A 21,626-nucleotide genomic window follows, 5' to 3' on the forward strand; every position below is an offset into this window, starting at 1 on the left:
CAAAGAAAAATTTCAGATGCTGTCTCTGGCGTCCTTATACTCCCTTCTGGATAACAATGATTGGTTATGCTCTTTGGATCTCAAGGAGGCTTACACTCATATTCCCATTCATCCAGCCTCTTGCATGTTCCTCAGATTTCGGGTGGGAAATCAACATTACCAATATAAGGTGCTACCTTTCAGCCTGGTTTCATCTCCCGGAGTTTTCACCAAGTGCCTGGCAGTGGTAGCAGCAGCAGCTTTATGAAGTCACGGACTCCAGGTTTTTCCGTATCTGGGCGATTTGCGACACAATAGTCTATTCTGTTCTTACAAAATTTGAAATTAAATGAATTTATGAATTAATGAAATTAAATGAATCAAAAACAAAATTACTCTGGCTCGGCCCAAAATTAGAATACCTGCCCACCCTCTTCACACTACCCACAGACTCCGCTCTGCACCTTGAGTTCTCTAGCAAGGTCCTCGGCATCATTATTGACTCTTCGCTCTCCCTCAACGATCACCTCAATTCCCTGGCAAAATCATGCTTTTTCAGCCTCCACATGCTGAGGAAAGTAAGATCCTACTTTCACCAAAAACATTTTGCCGTCCTTGTCCAATCCATCATCCTCTCTAAACTCAACTACCGTAATGCCATTTATTTATGCCTAACAAAAAAAAGTCTTCAAAGACTCCAGCCAAGCCAAGCCAAGCTGATCTTTGCAAAACGCAAATTTGACCATGTCTCCCCACTCCTAACCAACCTTCACTGGCTCCCAGTGATTCCCAGAATTCATTTCAAATGCTCCTGCCTGGCTTTCAAGATCATTCACAGCATCCTCCCTCCCCTAATCCCACTATCCTTTAACGCCTCGAGGCCTGCTACCACCAGATCTGTCCACAGACATAAACTATCCTTCCCCTCTCTACACGGTATTCTCTACGCAGGCAAACTGGGAAAATCCCTTCTCTTCAAAATCACGGGCCTTTGGAACGATCTCACCACCCCGCTGCAGAACCTGGGCTCCCTCCAATTATTCTGCAAACAACTGAAAACCTGGCTTTTGTCTAACATATAACTTTATTTCCCTGCTTTTATTCCCTCTATTTATATGCTCCTGTAAATCTCTCTCCTTTCTCTTCTTATATTTTTAAGCTTTGTAAACCGTGCCGAGCTCCACTTCCTTGAAGAAGATGCGGTATATAAACTTAGTTTAGTTTGGGATTTGAAATCAATTTTCCCAATCCCATCTACAGCCCTCTCAGACTCTTCAGTTTATTGGAGCTCTTCTAGACACTGTACAACTCAGAGCACTCCTACCCCAGCAGTGTAAAGAGGCTCTAGTAAACCCCTGCCATCAAGTGTCCACCCTTCCTTCTCTCTCAGCGAGAAATATGATGGTTCTCCTAGGTTACATGGCCTCTACAGTTCACGTGATGACTTTTGCCAGACTAGGTCACATGGCCTCTACAGTTCATGTGATGCCTTTTGCCAGATTTCACCTAAGGATTCCTCAGTGGACCCTGGCTTACAGGCGTACAACCTGCTTACCCAACACATTACAGTGACATCTTTTCTACGGCAATCTCTTCAATAGTGGATGCTCTCTTCCAATCTTTCCAAAGGTTTGCTGTTTCAAACGCCCCCTCATTAGAAGGTTCTCACGACAGATTCATCGACCTATGCTTGGGGGGCTTATCTAGAGGGTCTCTGTACTCAAGGGCATTGGTCCACCAAAGATCATCGAAATCACATCAATCCGTTGGAGCTCAGAGCAATCTTCAATACTTTCAAAGCTTTTCAGCATCTTCTTCAAGATCAGGTGGTTCTCATTCGTATAGGCAACCAAGTAGCCATGTACTATGTGAACAAGCAGGGAGGAACAGAGTCTCTTCCCCTTTGCAAGGAAGCTCAGAAGATTTGGAATTGGGTAATCCCTCACAACATTTTTCTGAGAGCTGTCTATATTCAAGGGGAGAAAAATTTACTGGCAGACAAATCGAGTCACATTCTGCAACCTCACGAATGGACACTCAATTCTCTGTCTGTCCATCAAATTTTTTCTCAATGGGGAACTTCTCAAATAGATCTTTTTGCATCTCCCCACAACAACAAACTGCCCCAGACTACTCTCCACTTCTCCTGGAATGGAAGAACAAATTCCTCTTTGCGTTCCCTTCATTTCCTCTTATTCTCAGGACACTTGTCAAACTCAAACAGGAACATGCCACCATGATTATGATAGCTCTTTGGCCCAGACAACCTTGGTTCTTCTTTCTACATCAGCTCAGCAGCAGGGAACCACTACTTCTACCAGTATTTCCGTCTCTACTTACATAGAGTCACGGTTCTTTTCTTCATCCCAACCTGCAGTCTATACATCTGACAGCCTGGTTCCTTTCGACATAGCTTCAAACATTCAGTTTTCTCAATCTATCAGAAACATTTTAGATGCTTCAAGAAAACCTGCCACCAGAAAATGTTACAACCAGAAGTGGACTAGGTTTTCTGCTTGGTGCGATCTACATCACAAGGAGTCTCAGTCTACCTCCTTGTCTTCAGTTCTGGATTTTCTATTCCATTTATCTCAATCTGGCCTCAAATCCATCTCTGTTAGAGTCCATCTCAGTGCAATTGCTGCTTTTCATCAACCACTAGAGGGAAATCCTCTTGTCTGCTCATCCTGTGGTTTCCAGATTTATGAAAGGACTTTTCAATGTCAAAACAACCTCTCAAACCACCTCCAGTGGTTTGGGATCTCAGTGTTCTTTCTAGATTAATGAAGCCTCCATTTGAACCAATGTCTACAGCTCATCTTAAATTTCTTACTTGGAAAGTAGTCTTCCTCATCTCTCTCATGTCTGCTCGCAGAGCCAGTGAGCTACAAACTTTGGTAGCGGATCCACCTTTTACAGTATTCTATCTTGATAAGGTGATACTTAGCACTCATCCAAAGTTGTTACAGAATTTCATCTCAAACAATTGTACTTCCAGTGTTTTTTCCCAAGCCTCATTCTCATCCTGGAGAAACAGCTCTTCATACTCTGGACTGCAAGCATGCTTTGGCCTACTATTTGCAAAGGACTAAATTGCATAGATCTTCTCCTCAACTTTTTGCCTCCTTTGATCCAAACAAGTTGGGATATCCAGTTTCCAAAAGGATGATTTCCATCTCCAGGCTGGGCTGCAACTGGAGGGTCGAATCACAGCCCACAAAGTTAGAGCCACCGTGTTTCCCCGAAAATAAGCCCTAGCATGATTTTCGAGGCAGGTCTTACTATAAGCCCTATTCCCGAAAAGAATCCCTAGTTGCCGGCAGCAGTGCTTCCCCCTGCCCCTTCCCATCTCTCCCTCCCATCCTGTCAGACCGCTTAAGCTGCTCTGTTCAGGAAGTTTGGCAAGTCTCGTGGTTTCCAAGTAGGTTTTCCAGGTATAGGCTATAGTTAACTGCTCATATTTGGGCTCTGCTTTCCAAAAGTTTTTCTTGTTCCAATTAATAAGACTGTTAAAAATCAAACACAAAGTGAAATTTGTCATTGATGTATTGGGGAAACAATCTAATGGCAGAGTCTACAAGATCTATTTTAATATGCCTGTGCCTCATTATTTTACCATGAGCCCCCCAGGCTAAGGCTCCTCTTTGACTTTTAAAAATATTTTTGTATAGCTTTACCCCTATCAACAGCATTATGAAAATATATCCATCAACCCTTATAAGAATAAATATTTTGTAATGTGACATTTTCGTTTGCTTGAATAAAATGGTTGATGTTTCAGCATCATTTATGCTTTTTGAGTTGGCTATATCATACTCCTTTCTTGTTTTGACTTTCTATTCTATTATAACCTTTGTTGCATCATTTTGTTACTCTTCTTATTGTTGTGGGGTGTTTTTTTTTAAAGATATGGATAGGAGTATTCTGGGTCTGTTTGGTATTATGCTATTTTGTGTCTAAATGAAAATGCATGCAGTTTTATGAAGAACCTACTACCGTATTACCCCCAAAATAAGATCTACCCCCAAATAAAATTAATATGGCACTGTCTTATTTTCAGGGAATCACAGTATGGCAGCTTCTGTAGCTTTTTCCTGTGGAGGAAATATGCAGAGCTGTCATTTGGTCCTCGATTCATACATTCACCTCACATTATTGTCTGGATTCCTCTTCCAGACAGGATGGCCATTTTGGCCAAACAATATTACAAAATTTATCCTCCTAAACGCAAACACTCCCACCATCCCATTCTGATTAGCTTGGCGGTCACCCACATATGAGAATATGCTGCCTGCTTGTCCTGGGATAAAGCACAGTTACTTACCATAACAGGTGTTATCCAGAGACAGCAGGCAGAATATCTTACAACCCACCCACCTCCCATGGTTGGCTTCTTAGCTGGCTATCTGAACTGAAGAGACGCACGCCCTACATCGGGTGGGAAGGCACTCACGCATGCGAGATGCAGTCAGTTGCGAACTTTCTAAAGTTCTTCAAGCAAGATTGCTTGTGCAGCTGTTTGCATCGGGGCTTTGTGTATGATGTCACCCACATGTGACAATATCTGCCTGCTGTCCCTGGATAACACCTGTTACGGTAAGTAACTGTTTTCTCCATAGACAGCAGGGGAATGCAGCCACACTTTCCTTCCCAACATCCCCTCTTCTGGACTTGTTATATTGCTAGAGACAAAACTGACAAGACGAGGGGAGGGGCTCTAGGTGTAAGGCATCTTGCACATGCTCAGTAAGCTAAAAGCTTACTATAGCTAAGAGAGAGCACAGACATACTGGCTCAGTTAGAGGACTTCACCAACAAGTGCGGCTGCATTCCCTTGCTGTCTACGGAGAACATTCAGTTGAGGACGGGCTGGGATGGTTAAGATGGGCTGGAGTGAGCTTTGATTGAGACTCCAGTAGATGGAACCTAAGCACACAACTGGGCAGGGCTCTGGGTTTCTGGCCAGAAATATCTAAGAAAAAGAATCATTTAAACTAAATAATTAATTTATGGAGCATGTATGGTTGGGCAGACTGGATGGACTACTCGGCTCTTTATCTGCCATCATTTACTCTGTTACTATGTAACACCTGTTACAGGTAAGAAACTTTGCTTTATCAGTATTGACCAAAGGATTGTATCATTTTAAAACTACATATTAAACAATTTGAACAAATTGCTGACCGGGATTACTTGAACAGGGTGATGTACAGACTGAGGGAGCCACAGTTTTAGAAAATAGGTTGGCAGAGCTTGAGATTCATAGATTTGATCTTATTGTTTCTTTTAATTACATTATCTTAGTTATTTTTCATTTATTTTGTTTCCTGTATAGCCTGAAAACAGATTCCTTTATCCTACCTCAGGCACCAAGTGTCTTGCTCCCTCTGCAATCACTTTCAAAGGTTCTTTGCCACAAATGGCATCCAGCAATCAGCAGTCCTTAGCTGCACATGCTCAGGAATCAGGACCAAAGGTAGGCATTTAACTCTCTTTTTTTTCTGCTATGAATTAATGCAAACCGCTAAGCTGCATTATTGATGCGATCTGCAGTATATCAAGTTTAACAAATAATGATAAGAATACAATATTTATATGATATTTTTTATTGAAATTTTTTTTTTTTAAAATCTTTATTCCTTTTTATTTCTTTCAACAAGTGTACAGTATTATTACAATTAATTTACATAACACACTTGGCATTCTTAAACAATATTATTATACATGTTTTTATTCCCCCCCCCACCTCCCACCCCTTTTCCATATCAATAAAATATTCCTTCCAAATTTATATATAATTATACATCCCTTTTTGATAATACAATTAATCTGACATGAAATCTGTCCCTCCCCCCATCCTTCTTCCTCAAACACTTTAAACATTTTATTATACCCAGTAATGCACAACAATAAATATCTCATCCTATTACATATATCTCCTTATTTTTCATAACAACATCTTTCCAATATTTTTCCCTCCCTATCCCTCCCATCCCATCCCATTTCTATATATTATCCCCTAAGGAAAAAGAATAAACTTTACTCGTTATAATATTCAATTAATGGCCTCCACACCTCTTGAAATCTTTTAAAATACCCCCTCTGTATCGCAAAAAATCTTTCCATCTTATACATATGACAAACTGAGTTCCACCAAAAATTACAATTCAATCTAGAACAGTCTTTCCAATTAGTTGTTATCTGTTGAATTCCCACTCCCGTAAGAATCAACAATAATTTATTGTTTGCTGCAGATATTTGGCATTTGGCCCTCATACACATTCCAAAAATCACTGTGTCATAGGATAAAGCCACATGACTCTCCATCAACATATTAACTTGATCCCATATTGATATCCAAAATGCCTGAATACATGGACAATAAAATAAAAGATGGTCTAGAGTTCCAATTTCAATTTTACAATGCCAGCATCTATTAGACTTAGAGCAATCTAATTTTTGTAATCTAGTAGGGGTCCAGAATGCTCTATGCAACAAAAAGAACCATGTTTGCCTAATAGATGCTGACATCGTACCGTTAATTCTCCAAGACCAAATACGTGGCCATTGAGATGCATTAATCTGATGCTTAATCTCAATGCTCCAAATATCTCTTAATCCATTTTTAGGCTTCTTATTCAAATAATTAGATATAATTTTATACCACTTTGCGGCCTTGTGACCCAGAAAATCTGCCTGGAAACATAAGAATTCTAAGCTGTAATGATCATTTAAAAGATTTCCATTCAGGGAACCCCACCTGAATAGCCTGCTTCAATTGCAACCACTTATAACTTTGTTTTTTATTCAGACCATATTTATGTTGCAATTGTGAAAATTCAAGCATCTTATCATTATTAATTACTTCCGTTAATGATCTTATACCTGCTTTAATCCAATCTTTCCAGACAACCTTAAACCCGCCTATTTGTATCTTGGAGTTTACCCAAATAGTCTGTTGTTTCGATTTTAAAATAGAATCAGTAGTTAATTGTCTACAAACCTAAATGTTTTTCCAAGTATCCATTAATACTCTATTGTCTTTACGTATTCTAGGCACCTTTATACCAAGCAAAAGATCAAGCCTAAGTGGAAAGATAAAGTGATCTCTCCACCCTTAACCACTCTGGTAATTGTTCCAAAAGCTCTGGGAGGACCCAATACATACCTTGGCGCATGATATAGGCCTGAGTGATACCTATAAAAATTGGGAAAATTTACCCCACCCTCCTTAATTGGTCTTTGCAAAGACACTAAAGCCACTCTTGCAATTTTACCCAGCCAAATAAATTTAATCAGAATACTATTTAATTTTTTATAGAAAGGACCCCTGAAAAAAACACTGGTATCATTCCAATTGATAGCAAACCACAGGCAAAATCATCATTTTAACAGTTTGTACTCTTCCCCAGCCAGGGACAAATTTAAAAGGATTCCATTGCTCACACAATTCTGTAACTTTTTGTAATAAAAATTTTTCATTTATTCTTATTGTCCTCTTCAAGTGTTTTATTCAGCCAAATACCTAAGTATTTTATTCCATCCTCTTTCCATATAAAAGGGAAAGTATCAAGTATACCTTTTGTACAATGCACATTTAAAGGTAAAATCTCTGATTTAGTCCAATTTATTTTGTATCCTGAGAATTTTCCAAATGTATCTATGACCTTCAGTAGACATGGGATTGTTGTTTCCGGATTCCTCAAATGAAGCAAGATGTCATCTGCATAAGCAGATACTTTATATTCCACTCCAGCACATGGAATACCCTGTATGTCCTTTGCCTGTCGAATAGCTAATAATAAGGGTTCAAGAACTATATCAAAGAGCAAAGGAGATAATGGACAACCTTGTCTAACTCCCCATCTGCAACTTAAAAACATCCGAAAAATTATTATTTATATATAAGCGAGCAGTTGGGGAGCTGTACAATGCTTGGATCCGGATTTATAAAAATGATACAATACCAAACCATTCCATAGCTTGATACATGAAACTCCATTCTACACGATCAAAAGCCTTCTCAGCATCTAATGAAACCGAAAAAGCCGGATCATTAATTTGTTTTGTTAAATAATACATCTGAAATGCCAGTCTAGTATTATTAGAAGAGTGTCTTTGAGCAACAAATCCAGTTTGATTCATTCCTATTATATGCGGAAGAGCTTTAGCCAATCTTAATGCTAAAATCTTAGCTAATAATTTACCATCTACATTTATTAAAGATATAGGCCTGTAGTTTGAAACCAATGTTGGATCTTTATTTGGCTTTGGCAAAACAATAGTTAAAGATTCTGCCATAGTGCCTGATATACAACCTTTATTCAGTTGATCCTGATATAATTTTAATAAATACGGTAATAGGGAAATTTGAAATTCTTTATAAAACTCTACTGTAAATCCATCTCCACCTGGAGAGGTCCCAACTCTAAGGGATTTCAATGCCATTTGTAACTCTTTTAATGATATAGGTTTATCTAAACTTCTTTTTATATGATCAGGAACCTTAGGACCTTCAACTAAACTCAAAAAATCCATCCCATCTTTCTCTTTATTTAAATAAGCCTCTGAAGAATACAATGACTTATAATATTTTAAAAATTGTTTTAATATATTTCCAATTTGAGAATGAGAATTTCCTAACTCATCTTTAATTATGCTTATTTTCTCCTTCCTTTTCTTTGCTGTTAAATAATTTGCCAATAATCTTCCAGCCTTATTTGCACTACCATAATACACCACCTGCTGAGCAAAAATATCTTTCCTTACTAACCCAGAGGAAATTTCATTATATTCACATTTTTTTTTAAACAATATTTGAAATGTCTCCTGTTCCCATTTATTAACCAATTTTAATTCCAAATTCTTAATTTCTTTTTCCAAATTCACATATTGTTTTCTTAACAGTTTCTTTTTATATGCAGAATATGATATAATTTGTCCTCTCATAGTTGCTTTGAAAGCATCCCATAAAATTCCAATCGAAATTTCCTCTAAATCATTAGGTCTAAAATATTCATTTATTTTATTTTGAAATTCTGTGCAAAATTTAGAATCAGCAAGCAATGTATTATCAAACCTCCATACAGGTTTGGAATTATCTGGATCTACTAAATTAACTTCTATCCATATACCACCATGATCAGATATTACTATTGGTTCTATGTCAGCTTTTATAACTTGCTGTACCATCTGATCTGAAACAAAAATATAATCAATTCTTGAGAACGATTGATGAACATGTGAACAAAATGTAAATTCCCGATCATTAAAATGAAGAATACGCCATATATCTTTTAAATTACATACTTGTACCAAATTATCTAATCCCATTGATTTCATTATTCTACTAGGCTTTTTATCCATTATTGGATCTGTAACAGCATTGAAATCCCCAGCCACCACTAAATTAGTAGTAGCCAGTGGTAAAACTAATTGTTGTAGAGATTTAAAGAATTCACTTTGATTCGAATTAGGTGCATATATATTTAGTAACGCCATTGTATTACTGCCCATGCTCATGTCAACAAGTAACCACCTTCCTTGAGGATCTGCCTTAACCATATTAAATGTTGCTGGACATTTTTTATTAATCAATATTGCAACTCCTGCCTTCTTTTTTACCGCTGGTGCAAATAAACATTGTTTTATCCACTTATCTGTCAGCTTCATAGACTCTGTTCCAGACAAATGTGTCTCTTGCAAGAAACATATATCTATATTTTGTTGTTTAATATATTCCAATACCTTTTTCCTTTTTATAGGGTGATTAAGGCCATTTACATTCAAAGAAAAAATTTTAAAACCCATTTTACAAATAAAATATAAAATACATATATAATCCACTCAAACATAAAATATACATTTTTTCTTTTTCCTTAAACCAATATATGATTCTCCCCCCCTCCCCTCTTTCCCCATCCCCCCTATTCCCATCCCCCACCCTCCCTTCCCCTAACACAAATGCAAACTTCGAAACGCACATATTACTGAGCAAAAATAAACTCCCCACAGGCAATAACATACTCATTTTTCTTTCTCTAATCTTTCAAACAACCAACACTAAATTCTCCTGCAGTCAATCCATTCTTCAATACCCTAAATACCCATATTTACTATAATTCTTTATTACATACTTCCCCTCTCATTCAAATTTCCAAACATTCTTCCATCCTATACCTCTAATATATTTATAAAAGTATATACCCAATATTTCGGAAACCATTTCTTACAATATATATCCCCCCAAGATTAATATTATTATTTTATTTTATTTTTTTGTATAACCTAAGTTTCTCACAACTTCAATGGAACATACATCACTCCATCCTATAATATTCATTTTTTTTTTTTTATCCTTACATCAAAAGAAGGATCAAACATTTCAACCAAGCAGACCTCATATTTTTTAAAACTCTCATTAATTTTCATTGCATCTTCAATCTATTACAGTCTATTCTCCATTCTGCACAACTGTAACACTTGTACATCTTCATCCTGCTGTTTCAGTCTCTTATTCCATCTTCTTGCAGATTGTTATTTCATCTTTCTCCAATAAAGTATTTTTGCAACATCATCCTTATATCTCAGTCAATTTCAGATGCAAATTGTAAATCTAAATAATGCTCAAGTCATTTCCATCAGTCTATCTTCACATCTTCTTCTCTTTACATCAATAGTCTTGTATTTTTCATCTTATTATATTCTAAGTTCCCACATTTCTCCAATGCAGCAGTTATGTGTCCTCATATTATTATCTCAGTCACGCTCAAATGCAAATTATAAACTCACATTAAGAAACCATCCAAATCTTATAATTGTTCCTCATATTTTTTTCTCTTCCTATATGCTCCATCCCTCTTCTTACCTTGTCAAAATCTTCTTTTCTTCTTTTCTTATTGTCTCTTTAAAATTTTCATTTCTATTCTTTAAATCTTGTTTGAAATGTTGATCCCCTTTTAATCTAACCTCAACAATTTTCTAGAAAATATTTTTCTCCTTTTCTATTTTTTTTTTTCCACTTTTTCCTTCTTTATAAAATATCTTTCAATTTTCACTCAAAAATATAAACCAAAAATAATCTAAGTATATTATTTATTACATTTTCTAAATACTTTCATGAAACCATAGGCAAATTATATTGATCTAGAAATTCCTGTAATTTGCTGCTTCTTCAAAATTATAAGTTTTATTCTCATAAGTTACCCTCATAATAGCAGGGTATATCAATCCATATCTTGCTCCCATTGCTCTCAGTTTAGGTCTTAAATCCAAAAGCTGTTTTCTTTTGTAGGCTGTAGCTTTTGCAAAGTCAGGTACTATAAAGATCTTAGAATCCTGGCATTTAAGATCCTTGTTTGTTTTAGCCAGCTTTATAATCTCTACCACCTGCTGATGTCTTAGCAGCTTAAAGATTATTGGACGGGGACCCTTCTGACTATTTGATCTTTTCATCGGTATCCGATGTGCTCTTTCTATCTCCAAAGGAAAAGAACTTTTAAATGGCAAGATCTTTGGGATAAAATTAGTCACAAATTGAATAGGATCATTCTGCTCAATCCCCTCAGGTATCCCAATCAGACGCAAATTATTCCTTCTTTCACGATTTGATAAGTCTTCAAAATCCTTTTTCAACGCCTCTATTTCTCTGTGATCTTTTTTACACACCAGTATCTCTGTCTCAGATTTCTCAGCATGCTTTTCTAACTGCTCAATTTTGAAGTCAACTGCCTGCATTCTATTTGTCAGACTCTCTATTTCCTTCTTCACATCTTTTATATTTTTAGCGTTATCACTTACTATTTCTTTAATTTTCTGAAGTTCATTCATCAAATCACTGTTATCAATTTCTTCCTGAGGCAACGGGACCGCTGTCGGGGATACCGAATCAATTTTTGTTCTTTTTTTACTTCCTGCTCCTGAATTCACCGGATTATTTTTACTAGTTTTACCCGAAGCCATTTCTTACTTCAATTCTCTCTTTTCCTTCACTTTTCTTTAATTTTAACTGCCAAAATCTTAATAAAATTTGCCTGTCACAACAGAGCTAATCCTCTACCCAGCCATCTTTGTGCGCTGCAAAGTTCTAGAATCTTTTTATTGAAATTTTTGTGGGAAGGGTGGGTGGGGAGGGAATAAATTTATGTATTTATGATGACAATAGAAAGAAATTCAAGTGATGTGTAAAAGTTTTAAATGATGTAATATTGTGTATTGATGTAAGATGAAAAATGAATAAAGAATTTTGGAAAAAAGAAAACCCCAAATAATGATTTTCTAGTTTACTATCTTAATTTTAAAATTTATACTAGTGAACTATTATTCACATAACATATTAGTTCTAGAGTCTTAAAGTGGATAGTGAAGAATCTGGAGAAAACACTTTCTGAACCCAGCTTCTTGAGGTATATTTAGTGGTCAATAAGTTATATAAATTATTGTAGGGCAGATGGTACCCTTATAGTCTCAGAAGCTAAAGAAATCTCTAAGATGGCCACTGGATTATTTTATAAGAAGTGGCTACTGAATAGAAAACTGCTTCAGACTTTGCAGGCAGGAATTAGCTCTGCCAAAAGTAACAGCAATGTAACTTAAGTCATTAAACTGCCAGTGTAGGTATGATTCCTTATGACTGGGATCTTTGCTGTTCAAGTCCTCCTTGGTTTTCAGTTAGTGTTTTTCTGCCTTAAGAAATGGCACTTTAATGTTTGTTTGTTTTTCAGAATTAGTTTTCCTCTTGTTTGTGTGTATGTGGGGTTTTTTTTGTTGTTGTTTTATGTTTGGTTAGCCTATTTTCTTGGATTGACATCTTTAATAGACTAGTTTTAGATTGGTTGTTTGATGCAGGAGGAAGTGCATCCTAGGCAAGAAATGATACAGATGGTTTTCTTTTGTAAACTTATATCTGACCCTCATTCATTAGGGAGATGGTCCTGAGCAGGGGCACAATCTACATCTCTCTGGCACTTTATGTGCTTGTACATTGAATTTAGCCAATAGCACTCACTAGTTGAGATTGTCTTATCTAGTAAGCTGTGAATATTATGTCTGCAGCATCCTCGGCCCAGAGTACCTGACTCAAGAGTGAAGCCAGTTTTTTACACATGGCAGCATCCAGCATTCACAGGGCCAGTCCAAGTTCTGTGTTGTTTTTTTTGGTTTATGAAATAAGGAAATTGAAATCCAGAGCTCCAGTAAAGAGCTGAGAATCACTGTTCTACATGTTCACTTTAACAGTTTCCTAGAGACATACTTAACCAATCTAGTTTTCTGGAGAGTCACCCTGAATAGCACAAAAGACTTGCATACACTAGGATTCCAAAGTATGTTTAATTGAGCTTTGCTTCCAGGATATTGTCCTAGAAAATATTTCCCATCTATCCCAGTTCTCAGCTTTTCCTTTTTTGAGTAGTTAGAAGAAAAGCCATTAATTGGAAGCGTCTGAAATAGGAACTAAATTGAAGTAAGATCTGCTGGGCCCTTCTGCTTGTTATGTTCTGATCCATGTCTTCAAACGAAAGACAATTCTGTGACATTCACTCTGGAGAGAAAGAGATAATAGTTATTGCAGATGGGCAGACTTATCTGCCATCATAGTTCTATGTTTTTATGAGTCTGTAACGATAGGTGTTTAACCTCTACCCACAAACCGAGTATTGCAGAAAGCCACACACATTGATTTCTGCTCCTCCTACTTAGCTGAGGATCAGTTTTTTCTTTCTGTGAGTGAACTGTGCAAAAGGTCTGATTTGCTCTGCTTATTTTATTCTTTTTTCCGACATAAGTTTGTTATTTTCGGTGGCTTCAGTGCCTTGAAACCCCTTATTCAGGGGTTATCCGGGGAAGGAAGAGCAGCTTCACAGGGCAAGCTTTAGGTGGACCTGTGGAGCCAACCTTCTGTGTGCCACCTCGGAACTCGGTGTCCATTCCCCTGGGAGTAAGCTTGCCTTCTGACCTTGTCAGAAGCTTAAGCACAGGCTGTAGGTGCCCTGAGATAGAGCCCTTGGGATTCCAAGGCGATTTAATCAAATTTTTAATTAAACTTGAAACTTGAGGTTCTGTGGGGGTGGAGGTTTTGGTTGGGGTCCGTCTGACTGGCAGCCCAAAGATTTTGAAAATTGGTCTGTTTGGAAAAAATTTGAGGCAGAAATTTCTTTCTCCAGAGCATGTGCAGGGTCTCCCACCTCTCTAGGATCCTCCCCCTAAGGCAGGGGTGTCAAAGTCCCTCCTCGAGGGCCGGAATCCAGTCGGGTTTTCAGGATTTCCCCAATGAATATGCATTGAAAGCAGTGCATGCAAATAAATCTCATGCAGATTCATTGGGGAAATCCTGAAAACCCGACTGGATTCTGGCCCTCGAGGACCGACTTTGACACCTGTGCCCTAAGGTGATGGGGTTTTTCTTAGTTGCTCTGCACTGGTCACAGCTCTCCCCTCTCACAAGATTTACTTTTACTACACTTATTTCTTAGAAAAACAAAACAAAACTGAGAAGCCCTAGGTTGAAGGTTTTTTTCCCTTTCACTTTATTCTTCTCTTCCTTTTCTTCCCATAGATGTCTAAGAAAAAAATTCAAACGCATTCTCTCTGCTAAATAGGACTAACACTAGGACCCAGCGGTTTCCTCTACCATTGAATGACCAACAACTTGCAGCAAAGCAAGATTCTGCTGTTCCCTGCCAGAATGGCAGCAAGCCAGCATACCTTGTCAAAGACTTCCTCCCCCCAGGGTCCTGCTTCAGTACCACTAGGGAAGGTTCACTGCCACTTCTGACATCAGACAACAAAAACAAATCGGCAGATGTTGAACAATCCCGCATCGAAAAACAAGTGGAGACTTCCGACAAAGGTACCCTTTCATTGCCAGCCAGCAATTTGCCGATGTTTGAGGGACCCTCTTGTGCTTCATCTTCCAGTCGATCAGCTGGAGGGAAGAAAATTCCTGCGGTCCACTTTTCTATCACAGTCCTCTTCCTTCACAACAGGACCTCCTTCAATATCAAGAGGTTAGCATTCCAAGAATGACTCCTTAGGCCAGTCCTCTACTATCCCAAGTGTTTTCTCTAAGGCATCCATTAAAGGTAAACGTCCAGCATCTATACTATATCAAGAAGTGGACCCTCCCCTACTAAAATGTTCATCTCCACAGCTTACAATGTCTCCAGAGCAATTCATTTAACAATCATCAATACCTCTTTAAGCCTCAGCATTTTTTAACCTATTTCAACAGCTTATGTTGGACAGTGCTGCACTTTTTCATTCAGCCTCTATTCCACTCAAACACATAAATTGGATAACCTTTCTAATCCTTCACATTCAAACCCTCTCTTACTGCTACCTACTCACCCTTGGCAAGATCCTGAGAGGACTCAAGAAGAATTTTACTGTTGTTCTCCATCTCCTACTGACTCACCAGACGTCTGGAATGATCCTGACCTGCATGCGGCAGATGACCGAGGTATAACCCCTCTTCTTCAACCAGCTTCTCCTAGGCAAGTAGAAGAATACTTTTATCCAAAATTCCTTCAAAAGGCGTTTTCCTTTCTAAGTCTTGGAAACACTTCGTTACCTACAACATCAACACTTCTCTACAAACAGGCCTACAAATTGGTGGTCATCAGACCAATCCTGAAAAAAACAATGCTCGACCCTAATGTGCCCGGCAACTTTAGACCTGTCTTTAACCTACCCTTCGTCTCCAAGATCCTGTAAAAAAACAGTATTAAACCAATTTCACTCCTTCATCGACAAACAAGGAGCTCTACCCGCCTTCTAATCTGGATTCTGGAAATACCACAGTACTGAAACCATCCTTCTCGACATTGTCATTGACTGCTGGAAACTCATGGATAAGGGTAATGATGTCCTTCTGGTGTTGCTGAATCTCTCAAAACAACATTCAACACTATTGACCATCTTTGACTCATTGAAAAGCTCTCTGAAATTGGAATTGCAGACATTCCACTAAAATGGTTCACTTCTTTCCTAACAGATCCCGAAGCATTCTGCTCAATGAAGTGCTATCGAAACCAATCAGATATGGTGTTCCACAGGGGTCTCTGCTATCCCCCCTATTATTCAATCTCTACATTAGACCTTTCTTAGACATAGCCTGCAAATATCAAATACAGATTTACTCCTTCGTGGATGACCTCCAACTGTAACTACCACTAAGAGAAGCCCGTGATGCCCAGATTGCGAAACTCCTAAACTGCCTCTCGGAAATCAAAAACTGGATGTCTGTCAACAAATTACAACTAAACCCCTCCAAGACGGAACTCCTTTGGATCTGCAAAGAATGCTGCGACAGTGCCTGTAACATAACATAACTTTATTCTTCTATACCGCCATAACCAAAAACATTGCAGATGAATCTTCCTTAATTTGTGACAGTGCACATCACTCCATATTTCAAAAAACTGCACTGGCTACCAGTCAAGGCCAGAATAATTTTCAAATTTGGTTGCCTATGCTTCAAAACACTATTCGGCACTGCACCTACCTACCTTCTGAAACACTTTGTTCTCCAAGACAAACTCCGCTTCTCATGCAGAACATTATTATTCGCCTTTCTGACTCCCAAAGGATACTAATTCAAAAGATTCCTGGTGTAATTTTTCCAATTTCTGGTGATATGTTGAATGGCAACTCCTGTCATTATTAATAAAAGTTTATTATTGCTAGATGAAATTTGACTTTTTATTCTCATGGACGTTCCAAATAGAATTGTATCATATGATAATGCTAGTTTCAAGTTTATTATTTCTCTTGATTAATCGCTTAATCAAAATTCTAAGCGATGCATAATGCTACATGGTTTTCTAATAAACAATTAATTTGAGACCAAATTAATTTCCAAAATGCCATGATACAGGGACAAAAGAATATAAAATGATCTAAAGTCCCTGCTTCCAGATTACAATGCCAGCATCTATTAGACTTAGAGCTATCTAACTTTTGTAATCTAACTGGGATCCAAAATGCTCTATGTAAAAGAAAAAACCAAGTTTGTCTCATAGATGCAGACACTGTGGATCTCATTCTCTAAGACCAAATTCGTGGCCATTGAGATGCAGTAATTTGATGCTTTCTCTCAATGCTCCAGATGTTCCTAAGTTCATTTTTTGGTTTTTTATTAATAAATCTGTTTATCAATTTATACCACTGTGCAGCTTGGTGACCCAAGAAGTCCACCTGAAAGCATAAGAATTTCAGACTATACTGATTATTGAGATTTTTCCATTCAGAGAACCCCTCCGGAATAGCCTGCTTCAGTTGCAACCATTTGTGATTTATTAAGACCATATTTATGTTGTTACTGTGAAATGTCAAGCAGCTTACCATTTGAAATAACATCGCCCAAAATTCGTATACCTGCAATCATCCAATGCTTCCAGATCACCTTAAATCCGCCAATTTGAATCTTGGAGTTTAACCATATAGTTTGATTTGTTGATTTATAGATTGGAATAGGCGTTAAATTACTAACATATTGGAGAGTTTTCCATGTATCCATAAATATTTTGTTTTCTTTATATAATCTAGGCATTTTAATATTAAGAACATGACATAATCGTAAAGGGAACATGAGTCGCCACTCCAACCACAACCAATCTGGGGTATTATCAGTGAGCTCTGGCCCAAGAACAGAACCTTGAGGCACACCACTGGTAACATCCCTTTCCTCAGAGCGATCTCCATTGATCACTACCCTCTGTCGCCTTCCACTCAACCAGTTCCTGACCCAGCCCGTCACTTTGGGACCCATCTCAAGGATGCTCAGTTTATTTATTAGATGTCTGTGTGGAACACTGTCAAAGGCTTTGCTAAAATCTAAATACACCACATCTAGCGCACATCCTCTATCCAATTCTCTGGTTATCCAGTCAAAGAAATTGATCATATTTGTCTGACAGGACCTACCTCTAGTGAATCCATGTTGCCTCTGGTCCTGTAATCCACAGGATTCCAGAAACTTGACTATTCTCTGTTTTAAAAGCGTTCCCATTAATTTGCTTACCACAGAAGTCAGATTTACCGGCCTGTAATTCCCTACTTCTTCCTTCTATGTCTTTAAAGATACGTGCTTAAGAACTTCAGTTATTATATAGATAAATTAATTGCTGGAAAAAAGTTTAAAGCTTTAAAAAAAAGTTATATTTAAAGAACGGACCAATGAAGAAGTGATGTTCGTGCTTTATGTTATGATGAGCAGTAAACACTGTATACCTCTGGTGGTCCAAAATCACTAAAAGTCACATTTAGAGTGCTGTGTATGCACATTATTTCTGTTCTGGTTCATTTTGCTGCAATGTTCATGCCTGTTTTTCATGTTTCCTGTTTATTGTTCTCTTATATGTTGATGAACAGAATGATGTTAGTTTGCGGGGAAGTTTTCTGTGCTCCCTTATATGTATGCTTTGTTCCAGTGCTGTTATTTTGCTTTTGGACTCAACTGTGTTCCTCAGCTAAGTAGGAGGAGCAGAAAACAATGGGTGTGGATTTTTGCAAGACCTGGTTTGCGGGTAGAGATTAAATTCCTATTATTACAGATTCCTCTGTGGATTTACAAAATGAAGATTATCAAAGATAAGATCCTAATCTTCTCATTTGGTCTTAATATTAAAACAGAATGGAAGTTTAACTTGTTTATATTCATATGCTTTAAAGTAAAATAAGTTGTATGGTGGAAAATTTTCATTTTTGTTTGCAGGTTCAGCTTAATGCCCAGTTCCCAAAAATGAATGCAGTTCCAGCAGATGTTCAGCCTCCAGGACTCTCTACTGCTGCAAATAAAGAAAAGTAGGTAGAGCAGTTTGACTTCATCTAATGGACAGATAAAGTCAGAAAGGTAAAACAGAGTAATAGGAATGTTGCTGCTTAGAGATTTGTATTTCTTGTTTTATTAGTGCTTCACAGCCTTGACATAAGCTGTTTAGCAGCATATTAAGTGATGACGAAAAAAAATCATTTTCTTGCCTACCCAGCTTACTCAGGGTGAATTAAAACAATTTCTTTGGCCCCTCATCAGACTAATCCAGGACCTGCAGGTTGTGTCCATTGACCAGTGGATGGAAACAGAAATAAAATAATTCTTTGATTTAACCTCTTAAGGGCACTGTTGCATCCTTAGCTACTCAAAAGTTTTGTGTCTATGGGAGATAGGGGAGAGATGAAGACCTAGTTGCAGTGGGGGACTGCCTTTAAAGCCTATCGGATTCCGCAAACTATTCTTGGTCTCGCTGACCTGCAGTATTAGCTTTAGGAGCTACTTTTTTCTTGAAATTTCCCTCTAAATGTTTGATTTTTTTTTTTTTTTTAGCTGATGTGAAATATACCATTTTTTTTAAACCAGATTAGTTAGAAAGACACTTAATAACAAGGGAAATTAGTTTTGGATTATATATTAAGGCGATGTTATGACTTAATTTAGTCTTGATTTTCTTTTTGTAATTTCTTTATTTTTATCATGATGTGGACTAGATTGTTGTCTGGGTACTTGTAATTAGTACTCATTTATGAAAATTGTGAAATAAATTAAAAAAATAATTCTGTCTCCAGCAGCTGGTGATAGGTAGACTGGGGTAGCTTCAGGATTGGTTACTGAGGAAGTTCCTGACTGTTAAAATCTTGTGGGTTGTTGTAGTGCCCGTAAATTTCCCGATTCCAAAAACGCAAGAAATCCTGCAAAAACTTTGCATGCTAACGAGCTCCGTGGAATTCCACGGAAATTCTCTCAGATCAGTTGTTGGAGAAAGTGGCAGAATAGTCCACGGGAAGAGGCATAAATGTGAGCATGCACCAAGAAATACTAAGTTGGCATGCATGAGCATAAATAGTAGGCATGCCTTATTGTAGTACATCATATGCGTCGATAGCTGTAAGACGCTTGTGTTGCAGAAGCGATTTAAAAAGCTTAGCACTTTAACAATGTTTTTCCTTCTCACTGGTGTTATATTAGTCTCAAAAGCGATTTGAAACTGCATTTTCACTTTTTACTCCTGTAGCAATAGTTGCAGAAGCGTTTAAAAGTCCAGCGGCGTTTTCAATACTTTGGTGATTTTTTTTTTTTTCATTTGTGGATTTTCACCCATTTTGTTTTTTTGTATAAGTTTGTATTGATTTTTCTTGCTTTAAATCAAATAATTTCCATATACACATGTCCATCAATGCCATAGGTGGAGGGGAAGAGCGGTGAACTACCAGCAAACCATGCAAATTCTTTTTCCAGTGCAATATGTAAGACATTCTAGACAAGTGAATAGTAAACCAATGGCTATGTGCCATATGCAGAAGGAATCCAATCTGGATTTTTTTTCTCTGTGACTCTGCTCTACTTCAGTGTGCTCTCTAACTCCATGTAAAGTTTTTTTTCCTTTTGCATGTGTGCCAGCAGGATGTATGTGTTTTACTCCTTCCTTTTTATTATTTTATTCGGTGTTTTTTGTCAATTTTTTTTAGATTTCTTGTGCTTGGATCGCTTATTTAGCTCTGCCTGCATGGAGAACAAAAGCTCCCTGCTTCTCCAAAATTTCAATTTTTGCTTCCAAACATGTTGGGATGGAGTCCTTGGGCTCTCCTAATGTGGATTCTTGCCAGGATTGTGCAAATGAGGTGCTTTTGGTGCGTTTTTGTTCCACGCATTGTGTGGCACAGCCAGGAATGGCGGCAGTACAAGGCTTTAGCTTCTCCCCTGATTCAGCAGGTGATTAAATGCTCAGCTAGCCCGTCAGGGCAACTTATTTTGCTTGGCTTGGCTTGGCTCAGCTTGACATGGCTGATGGTTCCGCGCACAGGGAAGGACCCTCCGCAGCCTCAGAGCCGCATTCTTCCATCATCTCAGGGTGACTCTCCACCCCAGGAACCGGAGGCCTTCACAGACTTTATGGCATATTTGCAGAATGAATTCCTTCCTGTGCAGTCCCATTCCGTCTCTAAGTGGCATTGCTTCTATGGGTACAAGTTCGGTGAAATGCCTCGACTGCCCTCCCATCGGTCTGGCATCATATATAACAAAGAAAACTTATGTCTTTGGTGGTTTTGACACTGTAGAACAAGAAAAGGCTCAACAATTTCTGGTTAAAGATCCTGCAAACCGGAGAGATGATCCAAACCACCAGTATTTGAAGGAATCAGCATCATCAATGCCAGTAGTCAATGACTCTGCTGAAATAGCAATTGCCTTAATTCAGCAGTATAATTCAAGTCTCACAAAGAATGAGGTATAGAAGCAGGCCCTCTTTTGCCTTGTTGCTCAGCACAGAAAGACCTATCCAGTTTGCTCCAAAGCCTCACTAATGAATACTGCCTGAATGTAGGACTGCTGTTCAGCGTTCACATATAAACATTTTGTATTTACTATGGAATAATGTTAGTTACCAGTCATCACTGAACGTTGAACAATGTATAATAAATCATTAGCAACTAACAAACTGGTAAAGGAACAATAAAGCTACTTCAAATAACTTTTAACCTTAAACGGTGCTCAGAATCCAAGATGGAATTTAAGACCTCAATGTGGGGACTAAACCCCTAAAGAGACTCTTATGGTATCTATCATTGCACCATGTGTACTGTAAAAGATTTTTTGAAGTGCTTAATAGATAAACTCATAATGTTCAATCGTCTATGAAATGCAAAATATTGTC

At 37.9% G+C, this 21,626-nt stretch overlaps 1 protein-coding gene across 1 annotated transcript in view; it reads left to right on the top strand.

Annotated features, from left to right (window-relative positions):
• The window catches only part of SASS6 (SAS-6 centriolar assembly protein), a 175,667-nt gene that overhangs the window by 120,417 nt on the left and 33,624 nt on the right, over positions 1 to 21,626 (top strand). The window contains exons 14-15 of the mRNA XM_033915970.1: positions 5,315 to 5,455; positions 18,692 to 18,780. Of these exons, the coding sequence (XP_033771861.1) occupies positions 5,315 to 5,455; positions 18,692 to 18,780 (230 nt within the window). The remainder of the gene's footprint in view (positions 1 to 5,314; positions 5,456 to 18,691; positions 18,781 to 21,626) is intronic.

This window comes from Geotrypetes seraphini, chromosome 12, assembly GCF_902459505.1.
Source record: "Geotrypetes seraphini chromosome 12, aGeoSer1.1, whole genome shotgun sequence".
NCBI classification, from domain to species: Eukaryota; Metazoa; Chordata; class Amphibia; order Gymnophiona; family Dermophiidae; genus Geotrypetes; species Geotrypetes seraphini.